The sequence below is a fragment of the Moschus berezovskii genome, chromosome 5 (genome assembly GCF_049115385.1).
Source record: "Moschus berezovskii isolate FMDL1 chromosome 5, NW_MosBer_1.0, whole genome shotgun sequence".
Taxonomy (NCBI): domain Eukaryota; kingdom Metazoa; phylum Chordata; class Mammalia; order Artiodactyla; family Moschidae; genus Moschus; species Moschus berezovskii.
Genome location: NC_142464.1, coordinates 24959746 through 24972606, shown reverse-complemented (window position 1 = coordinate 24972606; position 12861 = coordinate 24959746). Strand labels below are relative to the sequence as shown.

The 12861-nt window shown below is 40.4% G+C and overlaps 1 protein-coding gene across 1 annotated transcript in view; it reads right to left on the bottom strand.

Moving 5' to 3' along the window:
* Nucleotides 1–12279, bottom strand: part of DKK2 (dickkopf Wnt signaling pathway inhibitor 2) — a 128253-nt gene extending 115974 nt beyond the window's left edge. The window contains exon 1 of the mRNA XM_055434179.2: nucleotides 11361–12279. Within this exon, the coding sequence (XP_055290154.1) occupies nucleotides 11361–11582 (222 nt within the window). The 5' untranslated portion in view covers nucleotides 11583–12279. The remainder of the gene's footprint in view (nucleotides 1–11360) is intronic.
* Between the last annotated feature and the right edge of the window lie 582 nt (nucleotides 12280–12861).

Genomic DNA, 12861 nt, shown 5'->3' with positions numbered 1-12861 from the left:
TTATTTTTTCCCAAGAAACTCAAGAGAATCAAGACAAAAAGGCAAAGAAAGAAAACAAAAGGAAAGGAACACCTTCCACACTCGATCTTCCTTTCTTTAAAAAAAAAAAGAGGCAGTCTATCAAAACAGAAACTGAATTTATAATTCCAGAATCATAAAATCCATCTAGAATAACTTATTCTTGGTTTAACACTAATCAGATTTATCATTCATAAATTCAGAGTGGAAAGGTCTTAGTTTTTTTCTTAAAACAGCCTTTAAAAATATAACGTAAATAAGCAATGCTTTATATTTTGCAAACAGATAAGATAAAACACCATCATTACAGTCCCTACTTTTCTGATGAGAAAACTAAAGCTCAAAGGTGTCAGATGATTTCTTCATGTCCAGCATGTTAGACAATAGGCTAACCAGGTCTTCTCAATCTATATCCCAGGCTATGTCACGTTCACCGGCTATCAAACTGTATCCTCAAGTGTATACTCTTAGAAATAAAGTATGAGGATACACATGGCACACACCCAGAAAGAACAATACGAATGTGGGATAACAGACTAACATTAATATGCATGTGACATCCAAGTACCAAACACAGCACTGTTTTAAGTCAGCTACTCCTGAAATAGAGAGAGAGGCAGAGTTTCGGTCCATCCCAGGTGAAGAGCTCCCCTACATCGAGAGCAGTGGCTGACAGGCAGTTGAGAAGGGAAGGTGGGAGCAGTCTGAGATGATGGATGCTTCATTCCATGAAAACCTGCCTGCCTCCGCTGTCTACCTTCCCTCACTGGGGCTGACTCCTCAAGTACTACTGATCTCCTACCATCATGCCCTGAGTTTGCTGCAAGGCAAGGGCAATAGCAGACAGGTCAGTGGTTTTTCAAACAACAGGTTTTGGTCAGTCTATTCTATAGTGATGACCAGTATTCAAAGATAAAGAGAACAGAGCAAGAGAGTAGCACAGCGCATAATAGAAGGAAGGGACTAAAGAAATGTTTTTGCCTGGCCTGCTGCAGTCCATGGGGTCACAAAGAGTCAAACACGACTGAGCGACTAAACAACAACTGCATCTGAAGAGTATTTATTGTTGAAACTTCTATCAGGGTTGTGTGCATGTGTGTGTGTATGTTCTTGATTACAAGGGAAAATTTTTTTTCTTTGGGAGAGACTCTCTTCAGCCAGGCTTCCTGCTAAATGCATTATTAAAGTATCATGACTAAAAGAGCAGGCAAGGATAATATAGCCAAAGCCCTGTCCTTTCATTAATTTTCTCTAAATCCTACTGACACAGTTGTCATCATGGCATTGTATTCTTTGCTAATACATTTTGACACACACAAATTGAGAGCTGAAAGGGGGTTCTATATATAATTTATCTCTATTAGTTTTTTAAAATCATTGAAATTAATTCATCTACAGAGCTTTGTTATTATTTGAAAGGCCCTTGTTAAAAATCAGAAGATACAATTTCAGCAGAAGTTTCTTTGTCACAGGCAAAGTATTATTTGTAGTATTAGGGCAGATCACAACAATCTCCTAAATTGCTTCCTTCATATGTAAAATAAGCTGAGTTAAACTAGGTGATTTCTAATGTATATCCCAGCTCTAAGCATGCCCACTTTAGTCTGTTATACAAGTTCTTGAAACTTGCAGGTGGCTAAAAGTTTTTCTTGGTTCTTTCTATAACACTTTCCATCTTGATTAACAGTGATTAAGCACACTTTAAGAATCTTCTTATTCAGTCATTAAATATCAAGCACTTTTAAGAGTGTATCAGGTAAATGTTGAGGTAAATGTTACATAAATCTTGAGATTTCTGACTCTAAAAATTAATAATTATTTACAAGATTGGAAGTAGCAAAAAATGACTCTTTAGTGAGTAGTTCAAGCTATAAAAATGAACATTACATATTGCTTAAAATATTTGTGTGCATATTATAATATGTAACATTTCATGAGCATAAATAATAGATACTTGCATCTTCTCATCATATATTAATGTAACAAAAGTTCATCATAGAGGAAAAGAAAAATTGGAGGCCATTTAAATCCCAAAGATTCAAATACACAGAGGTCAAGAAACAAAAGGATTGATAGGAATGTACACAGCTTTCTTTCATCAGCAGCGAGTGATGAAACAGACCAGAGCATAAGAAGCTGTGGTAATCAGACTTGATTCTTGTGACCTGCATTAGTCTGACCCTGGGAACTTTCTAGCAGGTTTTTTTTTTATAACATTTAAAAATCAAAAAGACCTGGTTGCCTGATTCCTGACAATTTGATGTTAACCATAAAAGGTTACATTTCGATATGGAGATTTATTTGTTTCTGGAAGGACTTCCAAAACAGTTGAGCAGGCAAGGAGGCTCAGTAGTTTAAACAAGCATACCTCCATAAGTGACAAACGATTTCAAATAAGGAAATAATGGGTTTCCCTGATGGCTCAGATAGTATAGAATCTGCCTGCAATGCAGGAGACATAAGAGACCTGGGTTCGATCCCTGAGTCTGGAAGATGCCCTGGAGAAGGTAATGGCAATCCACTCCAGTATTCTTGCCTGAAAAATCCCATGGACAGAGGAGCTTGGCAGGCTGCAGCCCAAAGGGTTTCGAAGAGTCGGACAGAACTCAGCGACTAAGCACAACACACCAGCCCACAAGGAGAGAAAAGAACGTGGAACAGAAAGAAAAGAGAAACGGGGAGAATGTGAAGAAGCGTCCACATGCATAGGCACAACACTGTGGAGGAATCAGTGAAAACCATAAAGAGGAACGAGCCAGAGAGGAAAGGAAAAGTTTGTAATATTACAGAAGTAGGGGATATATTAGTTATAAGATACAGATAACAGGCTACAGAGTATACAGGATGGTTACTAGTAAACAGACTTTGGATTTCAAGTGACAAATTAGCACAATGCTTGTTGAGCCAAATTTCAAAAGGCTAAGATGAAATTAGAATGAGCAAGTGAACACTGTTATTTGAATGTGAGCTGTCATCTCAGTTGATTTAAAATGACAATTTCCCCATTTTAATGAAGTTTTTTAGTTCATTACCAGATAGAAACTCTTACTGGCAGTTTATATCTAATATATTGAAAGAAGTATATTACATACTCTAGTGAGTTAACTTTCACTCTCAATTTAACATTATCAAAATATTTCCAGATTACCTGAATCATGAAAAAAGAACTCAAAACAAGGGGATGGAATGGGAATAATGAGCTCTAAATCTCTGAGTCCTCTTAGTATGACAGGCTGACACTCAAAGAGAGTTTAAGTCTTCCAAAGTCTTAGCAAACTCTTCGGGGTTCAAGCACCCTGCATAAAGTGTCAAGAAGTCTGCCTCTACACAGACTGTCTTACTTTGGAGAATATAAAATTAATGCTGCTGACACTAACATGTTATTCAACTGTTTTGGTTCCTATGTTTAAATAACTAATATTGCCATCATTGTTAGGACCCCCTCTTATCATGGTTGTATTTTTAATGTCTGGTACACTCTTGCTTCTGTGTAATTTCACCAATTATTCAATGACGTACTATTTCGCTTTCTTTTTGCAACACTCACCTGTTATCACTTCTAATGCTAACATGAAGTACAAGAACCATGATGGCATATGTATGTGTGTATATATATGTTTTTTTGTCTTGTTTTCTTCTGATTTATAATTCTTGGCATTGCTGTAATTGAGTTCAGTTGTTTCCTTCATGTATATCATATGCATTCATTTAGTTACTCCTGCCCATCTTGGTGGGGAAAATTAAGTAGCCACTTTCTATTCTTTGCAGGAGCACTTGACCTGACATATTTCTGTAATGGTAATAGAAATAATAACATCAGTGAAATTACTGAGTGCACTTTCCTCTTCCTCACTGTTGCCCAGTAAGTTGAGTGTTATTATGGTTGCTATTGTTACTCTTATCCTATTTTATAGATTTTTTAAAAAGGACAGAGATTAAGTGGCTTTTCCAAAGCCATTAAGCTAGCCAGATGCAATTGAGAAAAACTCCCTGAGGAATTCTGTTAGGAAACTCTAGTGCTGCTACAAATCAACCGATTATCTGAAAGGCAGTTAGAAGGAGGTCAAAAGTAAAGGAAAAACAAAACTAATAGCAGGTTCTAAATGGCTTCTCCCTCTCTGATCAGAGTGTGAAGGATGCCAGCCAGACCAATGGAAAGTCACTGCAGAGAGGCTGCTGGGAAGGCCCCCGCTTTGCTGATGTCAGTGGGTACACGGTGTCACTTAGAGGCAGGGGGATGGGTACTGTGTGGTGGTTACGGACAGCAAAATAGGATTTATGCAATAGCATTCCTTTCTGCTTGAGGCAATGCGATAATTTAATGGAGAAAAGTAGGAGAATGAGAGGTGTGTGTGTGTGTGTGCACACGCGCGCCTTTGTTGATAGTGAATTTTCTCTGGCAGGGAGGCAAGTAAAGGCAGAGATGACACTCATGTACTACTATGTGCCTGCTTTTGAGTCCATAAAGTATTCTTATACTCTGGCTACTCTTGAGTCCATAAAGTATTCTTATACTCTGGCTACTCAGAGTAGCAGTTGGCATCAACAGAGGGTTTGGGTTTTGCTATGGTTTTTAATGAACCTAGAGTCATACCCGTGTGAGCTGAAAGTAGAATAGGGAAGAATAAAATAAAGGTCCATGTTTCCGCTTAACTCCATATTGTATAGATAGTGTACCCATGTTTTATTTGGTTGGATACTGTGGCAGCGCAGCCTGATAGGTAAATATTCAGGCTCTAACACTACATCACTTAGGTTCATGTTGTGGCTTTCTGCACTTACTGCTGTGTGACTTGTATAAATAGCAAAACCTCTCTGTGTCTCAGGAGAATTATTGCTTTATCATTTATAAAAATAAAGGCAATATTAGGACTTACTCGCTTCAAAGGGCCACTGAGAGAATGAAAAAATTAATTCAAATGAAGTATTTGAAGCAGTGCCTCCAGAGTAAATAATTAACAAATGGAACCTCTTACTATAACTATGTGTGCTATGTGTGCTATACCTCTTACTATGTGTGCTATACCTACTTGCAAGCCAATTTAAGAAAATGATATCTGAAAGCCACTCTTGTCTTCCAGTCCTGCGAAGAACATCCTTATTCTACATGATAAAGCATAACACAGAGAGCTAAAATTTTTAGGAGATATTTGGATAAATCTAACACTTTAAAAAGTCTCTCTCCCTAATTGCAATGCTTTGTGTTTCTAATTAATGTTCATATTCATTCATTGCTGTTATTTATTTTCTTGCTTTAGACAGGGTAGGATAGTTAAAATGTTTTATGATAATGAAATATTTAAATTTAAGCTATTGTCTGTGACAAAATTATAATACTTAAGTAGAATCAACCAATGAAATTAGATCCTGTAATATCTTTCAAAAGATATCTGATGCACATTTGTCCCTTTTATCTGACTGGAAAAGAGACAAGTAACTTATTAAAATATTTACTACTTTCCTGTTTTGCTGATTTTATTCCTACACTGAAGCACATAGATAAATCTAAGCTACTATTAAAATCACACGAATGTAGTATCCTAATCAGGTTCACTGATTGTGGATAAAAGTTAAGATACTAATTCCGTTTTTAGTGCTTCATAAACTGAGTTAAAATACAGCAATTTATATCCAATATTGAAATCTCTTCTGTCTGAATGGTTTCTGATTTACCATTACAAAGAGAAGGATTTACAGGATGAACTGTCCCTAAGGCCTCTGATTAGACGTTGGTGTTACTCATGGTCTTCTTTTCTTGTTTTGAACCCAAAGAAGTGGGCAGTAACCCGAAGCTATTAACATGAGAGACTCACTGGGAAGCCACTATTTAAAATATTTGGATGTTGACACTCCTCCTGTAGACAGATGTTCCTATAAAAAAAAAAAAAAATTCACCCATGTTTTATATCAGTTGACCTCTGTGTGGGGGAGAATGGCTTATATTTATTCTGAAAAAAGAAATACCAAAAAACAACTATTAGAGAAAAATATATCGTTCTCTAATTCCTGGAAAGTAAAGCGGGAATAGAGGAAGAAACAAAATTAACTTCTGCTTTCCTTAAACAGTAATACTAAATTTTTGTTTTATGTTCCATATTAACATATTTCTATGTAATCTTAAAGCAATGCTACATGACCCAAAAATCTATCTAGCATTATTAATTTTGTTTTGGGGAGGTTGCTTCAGATTTTTTTAAAAAAATGACTCTAAGAGAAATATAAATATTGCATAAATCTTTTTAAAGATTAAATAATGAACTAGGAGTAGCTTTATCACCTTTTTATAGATGAATACAAGTGACTAGAGGTATAATGAAGCCAAATGACTTCAAAGGGCCATCAGGAAATCACAGAAATAAGATTGTAACTCTTTTCAATGCTATATCCATACCAAAGAATGAATAGCCAGAAGAGACTGAGTCTAAAATACTAAATATACTGACTATTATAAAGGCCTCTGTAATGTAACAGGTCATTTTACTGTACACTTAATATGACTGTGCAGGGAAAAGAAGAAGAAGAAAGCATGATAGTCTCCTAGGTACCCTTCTATTACGTTGCTTTCTCTACTTTAAAAATTATACGATTTGAAACATCCTGGGAAGGAGTTTGTATCAGAGAGGAGTACTCAAGAAGACTATGGTAAGGTCAGAGTCACAGCTGGAGTGAGTTTAAGTAACCTTGTCCTTTGCTCTCTCTTCTCTAACACAGAAATAAAATGATGGATGTCCCCACTTAGATTATCATTAAAATACTTTTCTTGCTATTCACGAGGTAACCTTCATTTGTATCAACCATCAACTCTCTGCTATCTATAGAGAAAGAAAAGAAGTAGTGTAGTGTAGATTATTGCAAATATTTTTGTTTTGTTTTGAAAGAATTAGTTTTAGAGATGACTTACTTTTCTGATTATGTTTAGTGTCAACTGAAATACAGAGGAGATAGCAAATATTTAACCTCTAAGAGGGGAAAGTTGGGCTTGGGTTTTTTTAAAAAAAAGGTCATGGCTAATTTTAAAATGTTAAGCGATCACCTACAGAAAATAGGATATATAGTTTTTTTCAATGAGCATTTTCATGAGTGCATGCAAATAGACGTGGCGTTTTTATTAAAGAAAATTCAACATATAAATAAATATCAGTGTTCTCGTACCAACTTCCTCAAGCTTCCATTTCAGTGTATTTCAAGCGTTCTTTTCTTACAACATAATTTCATCAAACCACGGTCCTTCAAGTGTCCAAATTATATTAGAAAATAATGTAATCTGAATGTACATGAAACCAATTTCACCTTCTTTTTAGAGACATATACCAAGAAGTTTTTCTACCTTTAAAATATAATTATTTTTCACAGTTCTCACCATAACTTTTACAAATACTTCAAATTCATACAGTATTGTGTTCAAATTAAATCTGCTGGTCTCAAAAAGACAAAACAAGGAGTAAAGGCTAAAAGAAGCAGTTACAAACACATTCAAAAGATTTTTCATTCACATAAAAAAAAAAAATCACTGTTCACATCAAGGGTAAATTGATTTTATAAATTGCTTCTTGAAAAAAAAAATCTGCCTTTAAGGTGGCCTGCAAAAATCGATACCTCATATACCTGAAGTGATGTTGAGCAATAGTGTACTTAATCAGAATATATTTGTTCACATGATATTGAAAATTTTGTCTAATAATGCTTTTGATTTAGACAGTTTGGAAATCTCTTCATAAATTGAGATGTATAAATTATACATATATATGCTAGTTACAGTCCTACGATCTAATTTAACCAATATACATATACAAACGCATACTGCCTTTTAAAACCCATCAGTAATAGATGCAAGTGGAAAGTCAAATTAAAACATGTGAATAATTCACCAAAATAATTTTTGCTACTTCTGTTTCCATCACCTGAATGGAGACTGACATTCAACTTTCTATGGCAGTTTGGATCGAAACTCTTAACTATGTCTTTGAAAACAAACCTAAGGATGAGAATTCTAACACCCCTGGAGAATAGTGCATTTTCTCTGGGTGCCCTCTAAATCTTTCCTGAAATTCAAAGACAATTTTTCCAGAAGAGATTTACAAATAATCCATCTTGCTGACAGGGCAAGTAGAATTCCTATAAATAAGAATATTTTCTTCATATGAGATCAGACTACGGTGAATCAAGAAAACCTTGGAGCCCATTTAGCCTCATTTTCACATTTGTAGATTAATGAATTATCAAATTTCTTCAATAATTTCTTCTGCAATAGCAATAAAAGTTTTATTTTTATTCTCCATTATGAAGATAAATCAGGAAAAGTAGACAATCATTCAATTTTCATTTAAGGAAAAGAAGATTAAAGACTAAGTTTCTGACATTCATATTTGAGGTTATATCTTACAATCTCTGGTCCCTGTATCTTTACTGTTCAGGGCTTCCCTGGTGGTTCAGACAGTAAAGAATCCACCTGCAATGCGGGAGAGACCTGGATTCAATCCCTAGGTTGGGAAGATCCCCTGGAGGAGGGCATGGCAACCCACACCAGTATTCTTGCCTGGAAAATCCCACGGACAGAGGAACCTGGCGGGCTACAGTCCACAGCGTCGCAAAGAGGTGGACATGACTAAGTGACTAAGACAGTGAGTGATTGACAGAACATCATCAATCAAAGATTGGGGATGGGAGACAGACTTATTAGGCCTCAAGATGGCACTATATAATTAGTTTTAACAGTTGGCATTTTACTTACAAATTTTCTCAATCAATTATTTTGTGATGGATAAAAATTCAACTCAACTGAATTTTATTTGTAGTTTTTTGCCATAAAAGGATGTGGCAGATTCTGTTTGGAACAATCTTTCTAATTTTTTGTTCCATTGTTGAAAATAAGAGTAGTAAAATTTTTTATAACCACATAAGAAGTGGAAGAAAGAAGATAAAGAGATCTGTAAGTATTCAAAGAATTCCTCTACCTCTATAAGAAAAAGATTTTTTTTCTATTTGTTCCTTCACAGCAGTATACATTTTAGACCACCTGATAAACAAGTGCAAAGCCAGAATATACAAAAGATAATAATTTATTTTCCAGCTATCTTCCTGTGATTCAACTCAATGTCTCATTCCATGTTCCCACTGTCTCTAACATGCTTCAATTTTCTCACAAATCCGATGTCAATTTTTAAGGATCCTGTATAACAATTAAGTGGATATAATGAAATATATTCCATTGAACCACTAAGATATAGAGAGCATAAAAGATATTCAACTCAAAAAATAAAGGAACTTCAACTGATTTATAAAAGAAATCTTCAATTTGAAGACATGCAACAGAACTCACATCCTCTTTAAGGAGCAGATATTTGGAGAGATAGAAAAATAAGCAAACATATTTGTATACGGATGTAATACCAACACATAAGTGATAAGCCAGATTTTTAGATGGATCCCACAGTCTAGCCCATGTAACCCTATGGCTAGTGGCAGTACTGACATAACTGCTAATTTGACTGAGCAACATTAGGTGTTAGGGCCCATGGTATCAGAAGCAGAAACGTTTAAACTTCTTTACAGAAATTCGCAGAATGTACATAGGTTAGAATCAAAAGGAACCTCAAAGATTACTGGGTCCATCCCTCTGTACTTGACTGAACTAAACACCGCTCTTTTCAACAACTGATAAGGTGGAATTTGAAGTCAGTAACATTAGGGGGAAAAGTCAGATGATTTGGCCTGAGCACACCCTTTCTTTGTAAGCTTTGACCCATTGTGTGATGGATTTCTAAGAGAATGTTGTCAGTTCCTATTGAAAACGGCAGAGCATTTCCTAACGAAGAGAAAAGGGCAATGAGAGTGGTCTTGTAAGTGTGGATGAAGGTGTGTGCTCACGTGTGAGAATATGCACAGGACATGTATGCCTGTGGTGTGTATGCAGATGTACAGTTTCTATTTCCCCTGAGTCATTAAAAAGAATCCTGTGTTTGCAGACTGTTTTCCTTTCAGAGGAGAGCTGAAATGTTTGACATTTCAGAACCCGGGAAGCATTTTGGAACTGCAGAACTAGCAAAACTCTCCCCGTGAGAGGGCAGTAGGGGGCCAAGCGGAGCAGACTCTTCCCTGTGGTCCCTCCAGTACCGGACTTGGCAGTCAATCTTCACCCTGACGCCTGCGCTGCGGGCACGGGCAAGGGAAGACGCTGCTGAGAGCGCGCACAGCAGCTGCAGCAGGCTCCTCTCGTAAAACAAGGAAACCCACGATCCTGTGGGGCAATGAGCTGCCTTTATGAGTTGACAGTTGGGCTGTGTGAGGTGCCGGTGCTGCTGGGCAAACTGGCTCTCAGTCTTGGATTCCCACAAAAGGAGCGGAAGGGGGAGCTGTAGTGGTTCCCAGTGCCCACAGGGCCCCCTTTCCTGGCTGCTGTGTGCTGGCCACAGCGGGTGCCGCGCGGAGCATGCGAGCTCTTGTCTCTCTGTGTGTCTGTTTGTGTAACTACTTGCATGCCTGTCAGCCTCTCTGTCTGCCTGTGTGCCAGAGAGACAAAGATGCTCGGGAAAGTTTTCACTGGAAAACATACCTCCGGAGTTCTTCTGGCTAAGTCCCAGGTACCCTGGTCCTCCGCACCTGATACTACCTCTGTCAGCTCATTATTCTGTTTCCTCTGGGATGATTTATATCCAGACGTGAGAAATGCACGTGAGAAATGTACTGAGGTTTTCTGTATGTGACCTTACTTCACGGAACTGAGAAGGAAGGAGAACCCGGAAACCGGTAAATTTTTCCTTTGGATTGTAAAGTGCACGGAATAAGAGCCCAGTAACTGGACTCAGACTGTCCGAATTGGAATCCCGCTCTGCCACCTACACTAAGTGTGTGCCTTGGGCAAAGAGCTTCTACTCCTTGCCTTTTGAAGTTTCATTTGCAGGGAAGGCATGGTAACAGCGCCAAGCTCATAGGATGGTGAAGATTAAATATATGGAAAACTCTTAGAACAGTACCTGACACCAAATAGTTTCTGTGTGTTAGCTAGTAACAGCATCCTCGACATCCTGTGTTAAATGCAGAGAAGGACCGTCCTGGCCATTTTCCCCATCAGTACTCATTAGCGCTCCGTACATGCCCATATCCCAAAACAGAGATGAGAAAGTACCCTATCCCCTATCCATCCCGCCCGCTCCACACCCTCCAGCACGCACACCCACACAGCCATCCCCACCAGCGCAACCGTGCATCTGGGAACCCCTCCCCAGCTATCCTGCGCGCCACACCTGGGGGCGCACTCCGTATGGGCTAAGCCAAATGAAGTGCCCAAGAGCCCCGCTCCCTACCTCTTCTGGCTGAAGAGTGTATTGGGGGTATTTTCCTACCTGCCCCAGGTTTTTGCCCTTCTTACTGCCGCCGAAAGCCAGTCCTTGGTAAGTGCCCGCAGATCGATTGGCGGCCTGGGCAGGCGTCTCCCCGCCCAGAGAGGACTTGATGGAGTTGAGTTTGGCCCGCGAGCTGCCGAACTGTGAGCTCTCCACCATCAGCACCGCGGCCAGTAGGAGCAGGCAGCGGGAGGAGTCCTTGCCCCGCATCAATGCGGCCATCTCCCGGCGAGGGGTCCCCCCGGGAGGCGCAAAGCCCGCAAGGATGCGGATACAAATGGGAAGGAGGACCCCAACACGGGGCCCTGCACTCGGGGCGCCGGGACTTGCAGACTCTGTTCCCCCAACCCCACTTGGCTTTGGGGGCCCAGCACCGTGTGAACTCAGTCTCAAGCCTCAGACCCGGAGGAAGCGCGACCCAACCAAGACCCGCTTCTCCGCCAGGGCAGGAAGTTCTGCAGTAACTGGAAGCAATCAAAGGCGAGGCGCCTTCTCGCCAAGGAGGCGTGACCCGAGGTGCAAGCAGACCCAGCCCCACGGACCGCCGCTTCCGTTGCTCCTTGCCCACACCTCCTCCGAGGTCCGGCCTCGGCTCTCAGAGGTCCAGTCCTCCTCTGAACTGCTCAGGAGGTCCACATGAGTTCGTTCTCCTTTGGCCTCAGTTGCGTTTCCTCTCCTCTCTTCCTTCTCTACCTCTTAGGTCCCAACCTCTGCGGGACTCAAGTCCTTTTCAAAGTTAGTGGGCACTTATGTGGGAGATCAGGAACCGCCCCCAGACCGGACCCTGGAGATCAGAGGCCAGCTCAGGTTTCCCACGCGCATGCAAAGTCGCCCGAAGCGATGTTCAACTAGCCCGCAGCCAAGCGCTGCCAGGGATGCTGCGCTGCCCCGGGAGCTGCCCTGCGCTCCGCGCGGTCTCCCTCGCTGCGTCTGCTCTCACCGCCGCCCCCCTTAGCTTTTTATAGCTTCTCGCAGCGGGGTGGTTGCGGGGGGGTTCCCTCCGCCCCCAGTGCAAGAGTGACAAAGAGTAAAACCGTTTCTATCACCCCCACGTCCCCGCCCGCGCCCCTTCTCATTTTCCTGTGGCTTTTCCTTCTGAGGCTTCCCCTTCTGAGGCTTCCCCTTCTGCTTCTCCTCGCCCCCTCCCAATACCCCTCCACCGAACAGCAACTGAGAAGATGGGATTCACCCCTAGAGTAACACGCGCACACCTAATTCCTGACAACCAACCGCTCCAGAGCGTGGAAGAGCCTTTGCCAACAAACGGAGGGCAAACGTGGAAGTGAAGAAGGGCGAACTGCCACCGCGGTTCAGGACGGCCAGCACCCTTCCATGGGTTCCCCAACCCACCTGCAGTCCCTGACTCCGAGAGGAGCCCTAGAAAAGCCTGATAGAAGGTTAAGGAAAATGAGCATCTGGGCGTTAATGGTCTGTGTACACTCAAGTTGGGTTTTAGCCTGTGCCTCCCAGAGGATGTGTGAGGCTGGCACTGTATTGGCGC